Source organism: Aotus nancymaae, unplaced genomic scaffold (genome assembly GCF_030222135.1).
Source record: "Aotus nancymaae isolate 86718 unplaced genomic scaffold, 86718_ANA_hifiasm-v0.15.2.pri h1tg000029l, whole genome shotgun sequence".
Lineage (NCBI taxonomy): Eukaryota > Metazoa > Chordata > Mammalia > Primates > Aotidae > Aotus > Aotus nancymaae.
Genome location: NW_026988442.1, coordinates 63,016,445 through 63,037,565, shown reverse-complemented (window position 1 = coordinate 63,037,565; position 21,121 = coordinate 63,016,445). Strand labels below are relative to the sequence as shown.

At 41.6% G+C, this 21,121-nt stretch overlaps 1 protein-coding gene across 1 annotated transcript in view; it reads left to right on the top strand.

Annotated features, from left to right (window-relative positions):
* Positions 1-21,121, top strand: part of KIF5C (kinesin family member 5C) — a 153,490-nt gene that overhangs the window by 96,327 nt on the left and 36,042 nt on the right. The window contains exons 12-15 of the mRNA XM_021668895.2: positions 4,464-4,639; positions 10,046-10,114; positions 12,370-12,576; positions 14,653-14,799. Coding sequence (XP_021524570.1) covers positions 4,464-4,639; positions 10,046-10,114; positions 12,370-12,576; positions 14,653-14,799 — 599 coding nt within the window. The remainder of the gene's footprint in view (positions 1-4,463; positions 4,640-10,045; positions 10,115-12,369; positions 12,577-14,652; positions 14,800-21,121) is intronic.

Genomic DNA, 21,121 nt, shown 5'->3' with positions numbered 1-21,121 from the left:
GAATTTTTTTTTTACACATCCCATTTATATAATGACATCTTGTAGCCAGCTGCTGTCACCCATCTGGCAACTTAAAGATTTCCTTTTAGTTTCTTTGATATAGAAATTACCTACCATTAGGTCTGCCACTGGGCCTATTTAATTGGTATTAAAAGAAAGCACCTCGTTTGCCAGATTTGCTGTGGTTTCTGGCGGAAGCTGTGAGTGACCAGCAAATCTCTGCTCCGGAGTTACTGAGAGAATGCAATTACCTTTCTGCGTTCTCCTGAGGCTTTAGGAACTCAACTTATGAAAAGGATAACTAGCTTGTTGCTACTTCATGTGTGAAATTTTAATGAATTACTGGCAGTCTAATGGTTTTCTTTCTTTAAAAAAACCCCAAAAACCTATTTTAGAAATTTTAATAGCCCTAATGAGAATTTTTGATTAGTCTGTCATTCTCATCTATTGCAGTTGATGGATTTCTATTTTTTGTAGAAATGTTATTTACACCCTCTGGGAGTTTTTATTTTATAATTAGAATGCTCTGTAAGCCTTACAGGTATGCTTCAGTGAATGCTTCTATGTAAACACAAATCTTTTTAGTCCTTAAAGGTAATTACATCTGACAATAGTAAATGCCAGGATGCTTATTTAAACAAGGGGAAGGTTTCCAGTGTGTGTGTGGGGATGGGGAGGGGGTGGGGAAGCCTTTCAGATGTTTTACAATATTATGAGTTCTTTTCCTATAGATGGCAGGTATAAGCCTCAGGGGCTAAACTAAGAGAAATCTGCTTTTAATGCAAAGAGGGACACTAAAAATAGATGCTAACCTTCCTTTGGTGGTCTTTTTCTCCTTCTCCCACCATGAGCGTTCAGGGTGTTATTTCTCCAGGTTCTGTTTGCAGCTGTCTTCCTTGTTACAACCAGTTATTTCGTAATCACCTGGTGGGGGCTTCTCCAGAGACTCGGTCCACTGCAGTGCAGGGAATATTCTCGATTAGCGTGGTGAGATTGCCATGGAGACAGATAGCCTGGTGTCAGGTCTTGCCTAGTGTTGGGAATTTACAATCCCCAGACGTGTTTGTGAGCTGGACAGTGCAGTTACCAGGCACACTTCTGGAAGTCATTTTCTCGGTCCTTTGAAGGGCAGTGGTGGTGGAAAACCAGCTCTTGGTTCCTCTACGGGCAGGAGCTGTGCTGCTTTAGTTCCTGAGTGTTGCGGCTTTGTTCTTCTCCGTTGAAATGGCTGTTGTAAAAAATAATCCTGACTGCCTGACCTTTAGAATGTAAACTGGAAAGAGCTGGTTGTTTAGATGTAGCTTTGTAGGAGACATGTTAATGCTTTGATTGAGAGAATCGTTCAAGAGAAACCACAAAATCTGCTATAGGTTTCAAATATTGTTTTAATAATAATAAAAATAAACCTGAAAGGGACTTGCCTGGCTATATACCATGTTTTATTTTTGGAACTGAGCTCCAACCACAAAGTTATTATAAAGATCCTAGAAACACAAATTTCAGAATAAGTAAAAATAATAATTTATCTGCCAAGCCTACAAAGTTGCAAATTTGCCAGGGAGAGAAGGGGATGAGAGATGGACTTCAAACAATATTGCCTTTTGTGCTTTTTATATATATTCTCTTCCTTTATCTTTAGAACAACCCTGTGATAAAGGCATTGTTATTTCCTCTCCTTTATAAAAAGCAAACCAAGAGGGTAAGCAGGAGATGAGCTTGTGATTAATGAGACCTGTTAAAAGATACAATGTGACTTTAGCATCCTGCCATAGCACTGGAGATGAGAGAGTCCCTTGACTACTTTACGGTGCCTTGTAGAGCATTGGCTAGCTTGTTAGGTCTCCGCAATCTGTGACAACCCTTCTACTTGGTGATGCTGTAATTCCTTAATGGGAGAAGAGGGAAGCTTTAGGGAAAGTCAGGCCTGTGACTTTTGGTTAGAACAGGTCACTATCTGCTAAGGTTATAGGAGTCTATTCCTGGCCCCTGCCCACCCAGCTGAATCAAAACACACAGTGGGCAGCTCCTTAGCTCACCCTAGCCCCATGGTACCATTGCCTCTTTGGCCATCTGAGACCAAAGAACACGGAATATGTCTCTTCCAGGTGTTTTTGTACCTTGCCTCTACTTGGAGTGAGTCGGCCTGATAATATGACCATCTTCTGGTTGGTGTCTGGTCTAGTACACCTAAGAATTTCATCTTTATTATGCTTAAGCTGGAAGATTAAATTCATACTGTACTGGATTGCCCTGTACAATTCCCAAATTTCAGAGGCTAGAGCTCATAAATTAGACATGCAGTCACAATCTAAGAAGAGGAAGGACATTTACCAAGCGTTAGTGGTGAATTTCTCTGGGGAAGGAACAGAATTAAAAGGGAGGGGTAAAGGAGGACTTTCAAGTTATAGTCGCATACCCCACATTGTTTGAGTTGTTTATGTTGAGAATGTATCCTGAATTATTTCTGTGGTTAGAAAATCTCTCTAATATGTTTAAGAAAAAGAAGAAAGGAACACGGTACTGCTTTTACAGCCCATGGATTTAGCAGACTGTAGAGAAAATAGATCCTTTAATTGGATGAAATCCAGTCTGCACATTAAGGTTGTTGATGGATATTTTAAGCCAGGAATTGGAACTGAATGAAATATTGATTTGGTTCAGGTTCAGTTCAAAGGCTACTCTGATATTCTGGTTTTGTTTCAGGTCAATTATTTTAGAAAAAAGGCTTAAGTATAGCACAGTCTTGTTGGAAAAGGAAAAAGGGTTGGCTCAATTTTGTATTCAGCAAGTAATAGTTTATTATACATTTTGCTTCAAGTCGCTGCTTCAAACGGAACTGTGATACAGAGTAAAAGCACTGGGTGTTAACTTTACTTGACACGGAGGCCCTGTCAACTATTTTGTGATTATTCAGTGAGATAATGGAGTCATAAGCAGCAGAATTAAACCATCAGTGTTTTCTTTCTACTGAGATAAATGTATACAGTGTCCAGGTGGGTTCCTTGAGGCATGATATATATTGTTAATGAAGCCACAGGTTGAGATCGCAGTTATTGTATTTATTTTTATTTTTTGAGACAACGTCTCACTCTCGTCACCCAGGCTGAAGTGCAGTGGCGCGATCTTGGCTCACAGCAACCTCTGCCTCTCGGGTTCAAGTGATTCTTGTTCCTCAGCCTCTCAAATAGCTGGGATTACAGGTTGCGCCACCACACCTGGCTAATTTTTGTATTTTTGTACAAATACTAAATTTTGTATTTTTAGTAGAGACGGAGTTTCGCCACGTTGGCCAGGCTGATCTCGAATTCCTGGCCTCAAGTGATCTGCTCGTCTTGGCCTGAGCCACTGTGCCTGGCCTTCTATCATATATTTTTGAAAAATTCTCTCTGACTCAATGCCGTTTTCCTGGGGAATTTTTACAAAATGGATTTTGTGGGGTGAGAACTGGGGTGAGGCTGGGAATACTGCAGACACTCTTACCACTGTCTGTAGCAAGAGGAGTGTGGTGTTGATGGTAAAGACTGTGATGGAAAAGTATGTTGGGTTTGGTTTTGCTTTCCAGGAAGATACTGGGGAGACTCAATGGGGCCAGTAGTTTTCTTAGAATCTTTTTCATGCACGTTATGTCTTTGATGTTCTTGTTGGAGACAGCCATTGGCCAGCTTACGAGCTGTACCTTTTCCCTCAGTTGTCAAATTTGGCAATTCTTCCTGTGAAGGCCCCAGCAAACGCTACTCTGCAGACTGAGAAGTTGTAGGGTAGGATCTCTGCAAGATGATTGAGATTGGCTGCTTTTCTTTCTTAAGGCTACTTGATATCACAGTAGATTATTCTATTTGAACTTTCCAGCAGAGCCAATTAATTCTGGCTTCCTGGGGGAGACAGGGGTATTGAAATGTGAGCTTTTACAGCACTGGTCTTGGATTCAGGGCTACCCTCTCTTCTGGCCTCAGATTCCGAGATTCTCGAATTCAGAGGATTTGAGCCTTACGGTATTCTATCAAACAATGCCAGTGTGTTTCTTTATTTGGCTGTTTCTATTAATGAAACAGTGACATAATTAATTCATAATTAGGATGCCTTAGAGATCTGTTTCCCTCTTAATCAATCACTAGAGAGAAGATGACTCTAGTAAAGCCCCAGGATATTCCTCAATTAAAGCAAAATGACTGTAAAGAATTCAGGCATCTCTGCACATTGGATTATCTTGGAACCGGTTTACTTCAGGGATGCATCTTGAGAGAGGAGGTTTTACATAGTTCTCTTTTTTCTTAGACTAGTTTCGGTCAGTTAACTAAGACCTTTCTTATCAAATAGAAAGAACACAAACTCTAACCACAAAACAGCCCTTTATTGTGTCCTCTGTGTATTTTTCACCAGGACTGATTATTTTTAGAACACTTCCTGGAGGGTTGCATGCTCAGTTTCTTTAATCCCCAACTCCTCTCGGCTGTGTTTTGCAGGAGAAGCTGTGCCTGAGGATGAGCAGATCAGTGCCAAGGACCAGAAGAACCTGGAGCCTTGTGATAACACCCCCATCATTGACAATATTGCTCCTGTTGTTGCTGGCATCTCTACAGAGGATAAAGACAAGTACGATGAGGAGATCTCCAGTCTCTACAGACAACTGGATGACAAGGTCCGTGGCCAGAGATTTACAGTTCTCACTCTGCCTCACAGATGAAAGATGGCAGGTCCCAGCTCCCTGTGGAGCTGATTTAGGGCTAGCTCGATCTTTATGTCTGGTTTCCTAATACCTACCCTAGTGCTTTGTTGGTGCAGACTCTGGGAGCTTGATTCATGTGGAATGGACATGTTAAGGGGAACTTGATTGAAAGAGCAGTGTTGGCTTAGATAGACAGGCAGGTGCTATTTAGAGTCTTGTCTTCTAGACATGGGACTGGGCTGATTACTGCATGAATGACGGGGTGTGTGTGTCCGTGATTTTTAAGTTTCCCTTCCTTTCTTCTCTGGGCCTGATCTTCACCTCTTGGAAACTCCAGCAGTAGCCTCAACTAGGGGCAAGAGTGTGACTCCCAAAATTCAAGCAGGTACTTTAATTACATAGCCATAAGGCCCTGGGATGAGAAACCGATAGTCGTGTGGTCTGGTGGCTTCACCTAATTGGTGAAGCTCTTTTTACGGGTATATTTCTTGAATGAAGTAGTTTGAACATGCTAATTGGAGATGTCCAATTTTATGACAAGCTTTTGGGACTCAAATAGTCATGTAAATGCACAAGTTGGCATAGAGAAAAAGAGGCCTTGGAGAACACTGGGAGAACCAATTAAAGGTCGGGTTAGAAATCCCAGAGGCATGGGAATTGAATTGATGTTTTATATGATGTTGGCATGTTGCCCTTGGAATATTCTAACTCCTTTCAGTTCATTTCATCAAGGTTGCTGATAATTTTAGTCTGATTTAATCTTTTCTGCTGTGGTTCAGCTCAGAGTGCTTAGGGACACCTCTGGCTCGTATGAAACAGGTTTGTTATGTTAACGTTGCCATTAATCTTACAGGCCTCTCTCTTTGGGGTAAAGCTCAGAGTCTGGTATAACCTTTGCAAGCTGAATGTGACTGGTCGCCTTAAGGAAGCTAGTTCTGCTTGTTTGTGATTCCAAGAGCTTGCACTATAACCACAGCATTAATCTGGGGTCATCTCACCCTTCTGAAAACACATTTAATAAAATGTTCACACCCACGAGATGGGTTACTTGCCCTTTAGGCCCCAAGCATACCATTATCTTCCATTTCTACCCATGTATTTTATGCAAAACCTCAAAGAAAGAGAAAGAGGAGATCAATAGTTAATAGTATATGCAATTTCTTGATTTCCCCAAGGAATTGCTATTGCTTAAATGGTAAAGAAGATTAGACCATATGCATTGTTTTTCTCATTTTAGAACTGATGGGCTCATTTTTAGTAATCACAGAGAATCCTGGGTGAGGGGGTGAGAAGCTGATTCTGTGTTCAGTTCTCTATGAGTAGATGCCTGCATGGTGGAATCAGGATCATTTACCTTGGCAGCACAAGGAACTTTCATTGATACAAGAGAGAGACTTTAAAGTCTCAAATCTGACTTACAAAATGTAGTGATTAGGACAGAGAGAGAAAAATGCATGTCCAAGGCATTCAGTTGGTAGCTGAAGAGCTGGCTTGAGTGTCTGTCTCCTGATGGCCAGCCTAGGCCATTTTGTTATGTCATTTTCCTACAGCATGTGCTTTGAAGACTCTGTAAGGCCCACAGTTCAAGGCCAGCATTTGTGGTCCATCACATGATGATGCTGAGAGATGTGGGAGAGGACTGAGCTTAGAAGCCTCAGCCTTAGGGGGGACCAGAGCTAATGGTTTGCCCTCAGTGACCCCATAGACTGCCTATGTCTTGCCAGCTGTCATTCTTAGGGGTTCTCCTCTCAAATGTTCTAGGAGGCTCTTCCATGTTTCTGTTGATATAGGTGGTTTGACGCTTGAAGAATACATGAGGTGGGATATGGCACCTTTGTATTTTGCTGAAATGGAACAGGTGGTATTTAGGTTTGGGTGAGGCACTAGCTCAGGGTGGCTATATGACTTACCCAAGTGTATATCACACAGAGGCAGCAGAGCTAGGATGAGGTTACCTGTCTTCTGACTCCCACTCCAGTGCTCATCCTATTTTGTCCTCAGCCCTTTAAATGAGGACCTGGTCAACCTCGGTGGATCTATTTTGGATGTAGAGGGAGAAAGACCACATGGTTTCCTCCCAGCTGCCCCTTCTGTCCCTTCTGTCCCTTCTGTCCCTCTGTGCTTCCCCGCTGGGGCTCCAAGGACAAGTAGTCTCCCAAGGCCAAGCTGTGTGATGGGCAAGTATGCACTGTGGAGTCAGACCTGTGACAGTGACACTGAGACCTGGGCAGACCTGGGACAATAATGCTGAGTCCTGGGCTGGTGCCTGGCCCTGCTGAAGGTGCTCTTCTCCTCTGTATCATGAGGGTCCTATCTGTTACTTCAAAAGGTTGCGGTGAGGATTAAAAGTTTCTAGTGCATTGCAGATGCCCAATAAATATTAGTTCCTTTCTTTCTTCTGGTCTCCTGCTGGGCTCTGCTAACTTCCGCATGTGGTGTGGAAGGGGTGTGGTACCAAGGGGGCCGCCAGCAGAGACACAAGGTGAACAAGTTGGCACTGGCACTCCCTCTTAGTCCTTGTCCCTCTACAGTATTGCTCTGCTGTTGGAGATCCTGAGATGAACCAAGCTTAAATAGAAATAAAAGTTGATTATTTTTATGCCAATTACCTTTGCAACAAAAGCATCTTTATATTTAAAGGTGACCAGTGACCTGTGGACAACTAGGGTTGACTAGTTTCACATTTATAAGGGTGTGCATGTTATTTACATTATTATTATTTTTTTGAGACAGAGTCTTGCTCTGTTGCTCAGGCTGGAGTGCAGGGGCACAATCTTGGCTCACTGCAACCTCCGCCTCCTAGGTTCAAGCAATTCTCCTGCCTCAGCTTCCTGAGTAGCTTGGATTACAGATGCATGCCACCAGGCCCGACTAATTTTTGTATTTTTAGTAGAGACGGGGTTTAACCACATTAGCCAGGATGGTCTCAATTTCCTGAACTCATGATGCACCTACCCCGGCCTCCCAAAGTGCTGGGATTACAGGCATGATCCACCACGCCTGGCCACATGTTTTTTTTTTTTTTTTTTTTTAATTAAAAAAAAAAAAAATTTCGAGACAGAGTCTCGTTCTATTGCCCAGGCTGGAGTGCAGTGGTGAAATCACAGCTCACTGCAGCTTCAGCCTTCGTGGCTCAAGCCATCCACCTGCCTCAGCCTCCTGAGTAGCTGGGACTACAGGCACAAACCACCACACTCAGCTAATTTTTTTGGTACGTTTTATAGAGATAGAGTTTTGCCATGTTGCTCAGGCTGGCCTTGAACTCCTGGACTCCAGTGATCCAGCTGCCTTGACCTCCCAAAGTGCTGGAAATATAGACATGAGCCACTGTACCTGGCCTCATGCTATTTCATGTATAAGAAAATTCAAGTATAAAAATATTTTCTGAAAAGTGCTTTAAAATTTGTTATCCATGGACAAGATCTTTAGTGCTGGCATCAGAGTGAGCGTGCTTACGCATGTTCTAAGAGATGCAGTTGAATGTGTAGATATAAGCACACCTTATTATTCTGGAAGTTTTGAAAGACTTTAAAAAAAAATCACAATAGATCTCATTAATCCCTTAGAGAAGTTTCCTTAATGAAGGGTAAATGGAGTTTGGGAAATGTCTCTGGTACAAGTGATCCATGTCTTTTGTAATATCATCCTTGTTCTTCATCTTTCGGGTGGGGCCAGGGGCCCTTGGTTTCTTACTGTACCTTAAAAATCACTGCATCCCGGCTTGCCACCTGTCGGGAGGAAGCCTGCATCTTTAGGCTTTGAAATAAACACAGCATAAGAACAGAGTTCACTCCACCATTTCTCTCCTCTCATGATGTATATCACTTGTAGTGCTTGTCCATTTGTCCCAGGGAAAGAGGTGGTAGCTCTTGATGGTAAACTCCTTGAGTCCTTTATGCTAAGTTGTTTAATATTTAAGTGCTTAGGAACATAAACACAAAATCGTTCCTGGTAACCGACATGCTAAGTTTATAAAGTAGAAGAGAAAATATATCTACAAAATCGTCTTCTAGTTGTAGAAGTGCCAGTTTTTGGATGTTTCATTCTGGTATAATTTCCCTAATTTGCCTGCCAGAAATATGATTTGTGCAAGAAAATAGAACCATTAAAGAAACATTGGTGTAAAGAGTTCAGTAGAAACAGGATCTCTTTGAGCAGAGAAGCGAAGCCAAATGATGTTCCACATAAAGGACAAGGAGATTCAGATCCCATACGGCTCATTTTAGAATTCTCTTAATCTGTGGAAAGCATTAGTTTGTGACATTGAATTAACCTGATTCAAATGTATGCATAGATGCCACCACACAGACCGGGGAATATCTCGTGGAACATGGAGGTTCTGTGACCCAGGCCCTTAAGTCTGGGTTGGATCTCACCTCTGGAAAAGGCAAAAAGCATAGTACAGGGTCTGTTTTTCTGGGCTGCTGATGAAATCACCTAGGTAGGACCTGGCGCGAAGGAGGGCCCAAGGAGGCTCAATTGAATCTGGCTGTTTGGTGTTTAGACCCTGGAAGCCAGGTTGTCATCTTCACAGGTTATGTTTTACATTTTATTTGAAGTCGTGAAAATAATGTAGCGAAGATTGTGTTTTTTATGTAGTTAGGCGTCATCTGCCTGCTGCTTCGCCTGCACTGGGGGTGGATCGAGTCTAAGGGGAGGCGGGGAGAGGTGGCCAGCGAATTCCCTTGCTTTTGTGGCAGCAACACCTAGTGGCAGAAAGTGAGAGTGAGAAGAGAGAATTTGCCTTCCCACTTCAACAGCCCAGAAAGTAAGCATGAATGTGTCTGCCCCTCAGCTGCCCGAAAATTTTTATTTTTTTTTAAACTGGTAAGAAAATTAACTTCCAATCAAGAGGGAGGTCTTCCAATGGCAAATCTCCAGTTCATGTTTTTCTGGTCTCTCAGAGATTTGAAGTGGAAATGTTGACTCTCCCTACCAATCTGGTGGCAGCACTCCTGTTTACTGACGTGCTCGACAGGATTTGAGACAATAACAGTACGTTGCAGATAGTTAGAAATTCACTCTTTTATTTTTTGAATTAGGAATTTCACTGTTAACATCTTTGAATTAGGAGGGTTATCTCCAAAGTCCCTTCCAGTTCCCAAACCCCTGATCTCTCACTTCTCAACGAGCAGGAATTGGGTTGAACGTGCGGGATGTTATATTTCCAGAATATTCAGATGTTTCACCTGCTGAGAAAGGTGGGTGAAGAGGTATTTTAACTGAGTGAGATCTCAGAACAAGCCTGTTTCCTCTGCAGCAGCACCACACCATTCCTTCCTCTTTATCAGCAAGTGTATGGTAGCCGGCTGTCATTGGGAGATCGGGATATCAAAAATGGCATAACTAACCAAAAAAAAACATGATGTTTTGTTTCAGGATGACGAAATTAACCAGCAGAGCCAACTGGCTGAAAAGCTGAAGCAACAGATGTTGGATCAGGATGAGGTAAAGAATGCAATATTTTTTTTCACAAATTTCTTCTATTACTCTTTGTTGTTGATGTTTGTTCTAGAAATTTAATTTGTAAAGAAGCTTTTCATAATCACAGAATCATGTGGAAATTTCTTGGTAGATCTCCCTTCACTGCCTGTTACAAGCTGATTATCACTGAATTTAGAAAACAAACGTCTGACTTTCAAGAACCCCTGGTGTTTTGAGATTGAGTAGCCAGTGGCTACACTTAGTCCTGGAAGAGCGGAGACCTTTGGTTGGGTAATCAGGCAAGGATGATCCTTTTTTATTTTTATTTTTTGAGATGAGATCTCTTTCTGTTGTCCAGGCTGGAGTGCAGTGGTACAATCATGGCTCACTGCAACCTCCAGGGTTCAAGTGATCTTCCTGCCTAAGACTCCCAAGTAGCCAAGACTACAAGAGTGTACCATCATACGTAGCTATTGTTTTAATATTCTGAGACAGAGTTTTGCCATGTTGCTCAGGGTGATCTTGAACTCCTAGCCTCAAGCTTGCCTGCTGCCTTGGTTCCCAAAGCATTGGGATTATAGGTGTGAGCCACCTCCTCTGGCCTTGGAAAAGGATGATTCTGCCTCCTAATACCCAGCACTACTGTGTCCTGCTGTTTGAGTCCTATTTCAGTTTTGCAGTCAGCTGGCTCAGGTCTTTGACATACCATGTTCTCCTGCTGTCCTGTGGGGAAACACAAACAAAAACAAAACTAGAAGGTAGAAGAGGGGGAGGCAAAGAGAACGGGGCCTGAGTACCGTATCAGCACATATTTGATACACTGAAAACGAGGCAAATTTGTTTTCAGTCTCTCCCAAAAGGGGTTCAGTTCTTCAGTAAGTGTTCTTATTACATTGTGTTTTGCCAAGTATTTTACAAACAAGAACCTAAGCAAAGGATAGCCAGCCAACCTATCAAACGTGCACCATTAGTAATTCCCTCTCTGAGGACCGTTTAAGTGTTGTTCTCTTTTGTGCTTTAAGCTGCTTTCTGCTTCGTTGCTTAAATGCTATGGATTGGATCCCACCATGCAATGACAGCAGGTGCCTGGAGTCCTGTCCTCAGTCCCAGGCCTCTGTAACCATTTCCTTCATCTCTTTAGGACAATGATTACCTCCCCTTCCCAAACACCTCCCTTTGTGGGGAGATCATCTACACTTTTGTAATCAGGTAAACTATATTTCATTGATCTCGCTCAGCTATAGTCGAGGCCTTGCATTTGCTTGACTTTTCTGCCCTCTACCTCCCATTCTACTCCAGTTTCCCCCACATTGGCACAGCTGCCTGGGATAAACTTTCCTTCTTGTTACTGTTAAAATTCATTAACATTTTTCTTTTTCTATACCATCAAGGCAATATCTGTTCAATATAGGAAAATCAACATAGGAACAAAGATAATGAGAGCATCGGCAAGCCCAGACATTCGCTTTTAACTAATGATAATGTTTGGGGTACATCCTTTCGTACATTCATGATGGATGTTAAGAAAGGGTGACTGATCACCCTTTTATAGAGTTTTAGTTGATTGTGAAGTCAACCAGTGTACAATGTGAAATCCTGATAACATTTAAAAACGATGTAAGTGTTATTTTCTTGCATCCTTTGTTTGTTTGTTTATTTAGATGAAGTCTCGCCCTGCTGCCCAGGCTATAGTGCAGTGGCGTGATCTTGGCTCACTACGACCTCCGCCTCCCGGGTTCAAGTGATTCTCCTGCCTCAGCCTCCCAAGTAGCTGGGATTATAGGTGTGCGCCACCACACCCAGCTAATTTTTTTTCTGTATTTTTAGTAGAGATGGGGTTTTGCCACGTTGGCCACTCCTGACCTCAAGTGATCCACTCGCCTCGGCCTCTCAAAGTGCTGGAATTATAGGCATGAGCCACTGCGCCTGGCCCCAATCCTTTGTTTAAAGTATGGAATAGCCAACTAGCTATAAAATACAGTGATTTTTGATGTGTAATTCATTCTTTGAGTTAAGGCTATACAGCTTTAACAACAAAAAACAACATATAAAACAAAACACATATGCACACAAAACAGATTTTTGCGATAAGAACATATCTGTCTTTTTATTTATTTATTTTTAATGTCTGGACCATACCGTGAGATTTTCCATCATCCTGAAGTTTTCCAACTTGTTTACTTGTATCTGGTTTTTAAATTACTTAATTTTGGATACAGCATAGAACATAAACATTTGAACATTAGATTCACAAGTTCCATGCCATCCTATTTCCCCAGCTTTTAGCTTCCACAAGAAGAGACTATGAGAAGATACAAGAGGAGCTGACACGTCTCCAGATTGAAAACGAGGCAGCCAAGGATGAGGTGAAAGAAGTTCTCCAGGCCCTGGAGGAGCTGGCTGTCAATTACGACCAGAAATCACAGGAAGTGGAGGATAAGACCCGGGCCAATGAGCAGCTGACAGACGAGCTGGCCCAGAAAACGGTTGGAGTATTTGTGTCTAGGGGGTGGGACTTCCTTGGCTCCCATTCCTATACTCATATTGTTATTCATTGACAGACATGGTATAAGGAGGTGGTGGCTGAATAGTTATTCAGTGTTAGATGTATTCTCTGAGGTCCCACCAACAATTGAAATACTTCATGCAAGTGACTTTTGTCCACTCATCTTGAATTGCATATCACGACTGCTTTATATCCAGAGAATTTATAACATTAGTGGGGATGCTTTGTGGGAATAGTCAAAGGAGTGCAGACTTTGGAGCCAGAAAATCTTAGTTACAAGTCTGACTTCATAACTCTTAGACCTTAGCTGGGACAGTTAAGCTTTGTGAGTATTCATTCCCTTATCTGTAAAAATGGCAACGATAACTCGCTGCTTGCATGGTGTGAGGATTAGTGACAGTTTATGTAAAACACTCAGCACAGATCTGTGCATATGCTACAATATCAATACATACATCTCCAAGCATTGCTACTGGCAAGAGTGGGTTCCCACGGAAGGTATGGACTTCACTCTTCTTGCTTATACCCTCCTGAATGAATTCCATTCCTTTCTGTGAGCTTCCTGTCCTAGCTGTTATCTTCAGGAGCCTGGAATTAAGCTGCCCTTGTTTGTTTGTTTGCTGTTCTGTTTTAGCCAGTACTTCAGCCTGCACATTCCCTTATTTCCAGATTCTTCGAATGAAGGATGCCGTAGGTTCTACAGTGAGCTAGCGGTAGCAGGGCCAGTGAGTGTTTGGTATGATGGGATGGGATGTGTCCTTTTCTACCTGGAAAATGAGTGGTAGAGAAGCTGAGTGACTCTAACCTGCTTTCCTTAGCACCTCTGCACAATGGCCTGGTGTCCTGGGCTTGTGACCAGCCTGCTTTATGGAAAGCATCCAGTTTAAAAAGAAGTGGCAGATGGCACAGGAGAGTGCTGATCTGCCGACTGTGAGGCTGACAGGAAGTGCTCCTTGCGGCATACATTCAGCTGCATGGAGGAAGACTTTTCTAGCAGCTTCCTAAGATGGGGACTACTGCCTCTGCGGATTTTAAAAACAAGATGACATAAGCAGTTGGCAATGCCAAACAAAATAAAACAAACTCATTCAGAAGTCACTTAGGAAAGGGAGAGACTTAGATTTCCTTTGCTTAGTGTTTTCTATGGGATTCTTTTAATTCATCCTTTATATTATTTGCTTCTTAAAACAATTTCATTGTTTTAAGAATTTTTCGTAATACAGTTCTTACTTGCCATGAAACCAAAGTATTACTAGATTGGTTTAGAAGACTATTATTAGATTGTTTAAGAATGCTCTAGCTACATATGGGAGGATTTTATAAATAGATAGCTGTTTTACTGATGTTGAACATTAGTTAAGAATACCTACCTTTTGGCAAGATACAGGAAGGATGAAAAAGAGATGGGTTTATTAAAATTTGACAAGAAAATAGAGCTTCTGCTATATAGTAAGAAACCACAACTATTGAACTTAACCTAATTTTGAAAAAAGATGAAGAGTGTTTCATTCAGCTTCACTCTGAAAATTAGAAGACTTTTTTGAAGTTGTTTTCTAAACTTGTTGATGTTCCTCTGGGCCATCTGTTTTAGACCCATCTGTCTTTGTCAATTTAGGTGGAAATATGGAGGTGGCCAGGGAGCAGGTTTGTTTAGGAGTGGAGGTGGGGACACTTGCAGGTGACTTTAGACCATGAAATGAAACAGGGAGGGCTGAAATAGAACATCTGGTAAGTAGGAAGATGCGATTACATGTTATAAACTTAAGGACTTCTTTTTTGGCTTTACTTATTTTTAATAACTTATTTCCCTGACTTGGAAATTGTCATCTGATATATAGACATATAACGTATCAGGCCATGTGATATAACTTGTGGATATAGAGTTCCTCTTCTTATCCAAGAATCAGTGCTATGCAACCATTTGCCTTAAAAGGATTCTTAGGTTGAAGTCATGTAAAAGAAATCCATTCTACATGATGGTGTTATTCTTTGTAATGTGGAGTATACGAAATTGATGGACAACTCTTTGAATCTGTTGTTGAAATTTGTTTTTCAGACTACATTGACAACCACGCAGAGAGAGCTGAGCCAGCTACAAGAGCTTAGCAACCACCAGAAGAAAAGGGCAACTGAGATCCTGAATTTGCTGTTGAAAGATTTGGGGGAGATAGGTGGAATTATTGGCACCAATGATGTGAAAACTGTAAGCCAGCCTTTTTATCCTCTCTGCCTGTTCTTACCAAATTAGCAGGGTCTGTGCTTTATTCTTTTGAGCATCAATGCTTAGTACTGTGCTTTGCATCTGCCATATGCTGGGTAGTGTTTGAATGAATGAAAAAAGGACTGATTGAATGACTGAGTGAATGGTTGTTGGGGTGAGGAGGAAAAACAAATTTACCTTTGAAACCTAGGCAGTGTCTTCAAATCTTGGTTGGCTTTGTGTAAACTGGTTTATTCCTCAAACTTATTTTGTTGCAGAAGTTTGGAATTAAATAGCTTAAGCAACAGTTCAAATCTCAGAATTGCATTTTTCCATTTCTAAAAGAGCCCAGTGGAGTGAAAATTCTCCAACAAGTCAGTGTGAAAGTAATAGGATTCTATGGCTTAAGAAATAAAACCACATTTAATTATTCACAATATGAGAAGCCTAAAATCTTGCTATTCAGGGTGTGATCTGCCTCACCAGGGAGATTATTGGAACTATAGCCTCTCAGTCCCCACCTCAGACCTATTGAATCAAAATCTGTACTTTAACAAGATCCTCCAGGTGATTCTTCATGTTTATTATAGTTTGAGAAGCAAATTTTGGTTTGGTGCCATGGCTCAATAATATCAAATTCCCAGACTTTTTCTCTATTTCCTTTCTCCTGTCCTCAGCCTGTTTCCTTTTCATATCCAGAGGATTGTGCCTCATGGTAGCAAGATAGCGGCTGCAGTACAAATCATCACATCCTCACTCAACCACATGCAAGGCAGGATGGGCTGAAAAGGCCAATTGCTTTCGTCTAGGAGGGAAACATATCCCAGAAGTCCCCAGGAGACATTTCCTTACACTTCATTAGCCAGGATTGGATCACATAACCACTCCACGTTTCTGGGAAAGCAAGGGGATGAATAGGATTACTATAATTGGCGTAAACCAATTGTGATGAATCCCCTGGGGCTGTATGCTTTGGTGCTCTTGGTTTTTTTGTTTGTTTTTTGAGACAGAGTTTTGCTCTATCACCCAGACTGGAGTGCAATGGTGCAATCTCGGCTCACTGCAACCTCTGCCTCCCAGGTTCAAGTGATTCTTGTGCCTCAGTCTCCCAAGTAGCTGGGATTACAGGCATGTGCCACCATGTTCTGCTAATTTTTGTATTTTGTATTTTATTTTTTAGTAGAGATGGGATTTCTCCATGTTGGCCAGGCTGATCTCAAACTCCTGGCCTCAAGTGATTTGCCCACCTTGGCCTCCCAAAATGCTGGGAATACAGACATGAGCCACTGCGCCTGGCCATTGGTGCTCTTGACGGCAAGAAAGTAAGATGTGGGGAGAATAGGGGTGGTATAAAGTTGTTTAGGAGCTAGGAATAGAGGGAAGAGAGACAATTAAAAATGGTGTCAGCCAAGAACAGTTAACAGTTTGCTGGAATATAGAAAGGCCATTGTTGTCATTAACCAGAAAAACAGGGTAGAGACACTTTTAAAACAAAACTTTATTGAGGTATAATTTACATAAAGCTGTACATATTTAAAGTATACAGTCTGAGAAATTTCGACATGTGTACACTCATGAAACCATCAGCACCGTTAAGATAATGAGTGTCTCCATCTCCCCGAAAAGTATGTGGGGCTCTTTCTGGTCTCTCTATTTTGTTTCATGGATCAAGTCTTTCTGCCAATACCACAATGTTTTGATTACCATAGCTTTATAATAATATAGCATGTTATACAGAGGAGTCACTGATGAATATATGCTGATTTTGTTCAGCTGGGGAATGCTATTACATTGCTTATCTTACATCTCACAATTCGCTGAAACCAAAATCTTTGAATTTAGCCATTTTATCTTTAAAAGGCTGAATGCTACATCAGTCTGCTTAGTGGGAACACTGAGGTTGTGAGTTGAGATTGTTAAATACAGGAAAAGCTCCCAAGATTAGGCTTCCTTTTGTAGACTGTTTCCGGGAAATGATGAAAGCTCTTTTTGGATGGCGTAACAGGTCTCTGCTTAGAGTACATGGCTGCTTGTTAACCATTCTTTCATGGAACTGTATGGTAACTGAATATGTCATAAATCCTTGTGAGTGAATCTAATTCTAGCACAGACTTCTCAGATACTACAGAGTTAACCTTATTAAGCTTCAGTTTGGTGATTTTATACTTGAAGATTTAATTTTTGGAACCATACATTTGTGTTGAGCAATAAAATTATGATGTGAAGTGATTAAATGGCCTCACAATATGAAGGTGGAGTTGATTTATGGGAAGCTGATGCTTGCTGCTGATAACGATAAAGGAAGAACGTATTTTTATGGTACGTTCTAAAATAGAGCTGATGAAAATGCTAATGAAATCAGGAGTGTCTAGGTGCTTCAGTATTAAAAAAAGAGTCTTTACCTTTGGGAATCTGAAGTATGATTGAGATTGAGATTATTTTTAAATACTCAATTGGATGTTTTTGAGATTATTTTTGGATTCCAGACATTGGATGCCCTAGTTAATTTCATTGATAGCTCTCATTTATATCATTCTGGGTTTTTTTCTTATAAGTGTGAGTTAATCATTAGGGCGAAAAGAGCTAATGGAGTCGTTGTATGACTTTGGGTGAGTCACTGTACTTCTCTGAGCTTCATTTCTCTAATTGATAAAACAACAAGATAAGCTCAGACAATATCAAAGTTGTCAACTCAGAAATTACATGATTTCTGCACGTTTGTTTTAGATTTATCCTTATAGGTACACGTACTTTTTGTATTGGTTATGACTATGAATTGATATGGTAATTCTTTTAAAATAGGAAAATGAACAGATCAGGGAAATTTGTTTCAGCGATTTTGTATTTTTGTTCCTAAATGCCATTTAATTTTCACAAGGTCCCTCCTGGTAGGACTCTGGGATGGGGAGAAAGATGGCTGTTGGAGCCTTCTCTAGTCCACAGTTCCAGAATATGACAGCTCCGAACAGCCAGAAAACAGAAAAGCCCATATACTCAGCTCAGTCATGTCTTGAAACATTTCCAGAGTCCAGGCATTTTGTTTCATTAACAAAACAAGATGACCCCAGCATATAACAAGATGAGCCCAGTGTTATCTTTATCCAAGTTTATGAGTGAGCCTTCTCTTCTTTTTGTGTACTGGTGGCACTGGACTGTCAGCAGAAATATGGTGAGATCCATACATTTGGAAAGGAGAGCTTTATTTCTCATAAAGGGTTGCAGTCTGCAGGGTGGCCATTCTTACAGGCTGGGAAGTGTGGCCTCTGTCCAGAAGCCAGAAATAAGCACTTCGAGAATGGGAAGAAAAGACAGGGATTAATACTGAATTGGGGGCGGTGGGGCAAATATACATATGCAACAGGTTACAGTTGGAGCTGTGAAGATTCATGAAGGAGTGGTATGTGCATGCGAAGCAGGATAAACATGTATGCAACATGGGTCCCATGTTCACTTTGGTTTGGAGACTTAACATTTAAATGTATTACAATTAGGCCCTATACATCAAAGGGTGAAGCAGAGGACATGAAGGCTCTCTGTGTGCAGCCTTAGTAGCCTGGCCAGAACCAGAACCACTTCGTGGTTGGTGGTCTCTTGTTGGGGAAGGAATGCTGGTTGGTGGTTGTGTTGAAATTGCAAAAAAGAGGGGCAGGGGCGGGCCATGGTTGATATCAGCAGTGAAGCAGTGGAGCGAATATTTCAAAAGGGCTGGCTTCTGTTTAACTCTGGGGGAATAAAGCCTGATGGTGATTAGCGAAGGAGGGGGTATGACCAGGCATTTCCAACTTCCCCATCTGTCACGGCCTGGAACTCGGTATTTAACATTTCTCTGGGGTCCCCTTGGCCAAGAGGGGGTCTGTTCAGTCATTTGAGGTTTAGGATTTTATTTTTATTTCTTGATGCTTACCTTACCTTGCCACTTTCAAAGGAATCTAGCCAGAAACTGAATAGAAAGTTGAGGCAGAGTAAATGAACTGAATCGGACTGGCTGCCTAAGTTTCTTTTGGCCCACACTGACTTCTCTTTGTCCCATTCTAACTTTTAGGCTTTTAAATGTGAACAAGCACCTTACTTACCTTGGGCGTGGCCTAGAAATGGCAGTAGTTCGTCATCTTGCACAGCCACTCTATGCTTGAGAGATGGGGTAGGGAGGTAGGGAGGTGGGGGCGACTCCCTGTCTAGGCAGGTAGAAGCAGCAGGCCACACCTTCCATAAGATTTCATGATGGTACAGTCTTTTCTCCTGGGTTAGTCATTGATACTGGATCCCATGATCTAATATGTACTGCTGGGGGCATTATCAGACTCTGGGACAGTTATAAATAACATTTCAGCTGCAAACTGATTATTTTTTTGAAATAGCAGTGTCCTGAAATTACTGGAAACTTTAGAACATGAAACTGCTAAATATATGAACTCTGCAGTGGTAAGAAACCTCACAGTTGAAAACCATTTGTTTTTATCCATCAGGCACAAACTCAAAATCTCCTTTTAGATCTCCGAGGACAAGAATTGGCTTCAGAAGTTATAGCTCTGGTTTGGGAGGAGAAATGTCTAGCTCTCGTTTTGGAGAAAGCCCATCTTTATACATATCTATATTTTTACTCTTCCTCAATTTACATGGGATCTGGGCATAAAAGACAAAGTGTCCTACTTTGACAGACCTGTAAAAGAAGGAGGATTCATTCTCTTCCCAGGATGCCGGCGCTGCTGGCTCAGCAGCGTTTTCCTACCAGGAGTTGGTATAGGCTGTGAATTGGAAGAGACGGGTGTTCCTTTATCTTTCTGCAGAAGCTAGACAAGGTGTGAGATATACCTGGTCAGGCTCAGGAAACTCAGGAGCATTTCTCTTCCCTCTCCTACACTGGACTAAAGACCCCGGCAGAACAAACGGAACTGAAGATTGCATGCTTTTCTCACCCAGTGTGAGAGATAGAATGCCACTGGAATAGAAAAGGAGCGTAGTGAAGAGTGGTGTTGGGAGGCAGATCTTTGACAGTCGAAAGTAAAATGGGTTTAGCAAGGACCTCCATGAAGGCAGAATCAGAAATAGATACTTGTCGATTTTCTTGCTGTTGACATATATTCTGCAGTATTATTGACATTGGAGTCACTTGACATGTACTATTGTTGAATTCTTTTTTTTTTTTTTAATTTTTATTTCAGTAGCCTTTTGGAGGACAGGTGGTGTTTGGTTACATGGATAAATTCTTTAGTGGTGATTTCTGAGGCTTTGTGCACCCATCACCTGAGCAGTGTACACTGTACCCAATGTGTAGACTTTTATCTCTCACCACCCTGATGCCATTCTTTCCTCCAAGTCCCCAAAGTCCATTATATCATTCTTAGGCCTTTATGTTCCCATAGCTTAGCTCCCACTTGTGAGTGAGAACATATGATGTTTGGTTTTCCATTCTTCACTTAGAATAATAGTCTCCTATTCCACCCAGGATGCTGCAAATGCCACTATTTTGTTCCTTTTTATGGCTGAGTAGGATTCCATGAATGTGTGTGTGCGTGTGTGTAATTTTTAAAATCTACTTGTTGACTGATGGGCATTTGGGCTGATTCCATATTTTTGGAATTGCAAGTTGTGCTGCTATAAACATGCTTGTGCAAGTGTCTTTTTCGTATAATGACTTCTTTTCCTCTGGGTAGATACCCAGTAGTGGGATTGCTGGATCGAGTGGTAGCTCTACTTTTAGTTCTTTAAAGAATCTCCACACTGTTTTCCACAGTGGTTGTACTAGTTTACATTCCCACCAGCAGTGTAGAAGCGTTCCCTTTTCACCACATCTATGCCAACATCTATTAATTTTTTGATTTTTTTTATTATGGCCATTCTTGCAGAAGCAAGGTGGTTTTGCATTGTGGTTTTGATTTGCATTCGCTGATAATTAATGATGTTGAGCATTTTCCATATGTCTGTTGGCCATTTGTATTGTTGTTGAATTCTTATGGTAAGGTTGATGCCAAGTTACAGGCACTCAGCAGCGTCCAATGTACTCCATGTTTGCTACCAAATTTCAGGGCCGATACCTGATTCCAGTTTTTTAGCCCTCAAATGTTTACTGAACAGATAGTTATATGATGAGTTAATGACAGCAATAACGACATAAGTGGGCACTCAGCGTGTACTGTGGAACATCAAAAAAAAAACCATGGTTGGAGTCATTGTCTTTCGACCAATGGAAGCCTGTGTTTCTGTGCTGGATTCTGGATAGAGCTCTTTGTTTTCTCTTGAGGTGCTAGGCTGCCCTCTGGTGGCTAAACCAAATATGCACACAGTTACTTGCTCATTCGGTCAATTGCTCTTCAAGACCATGTTT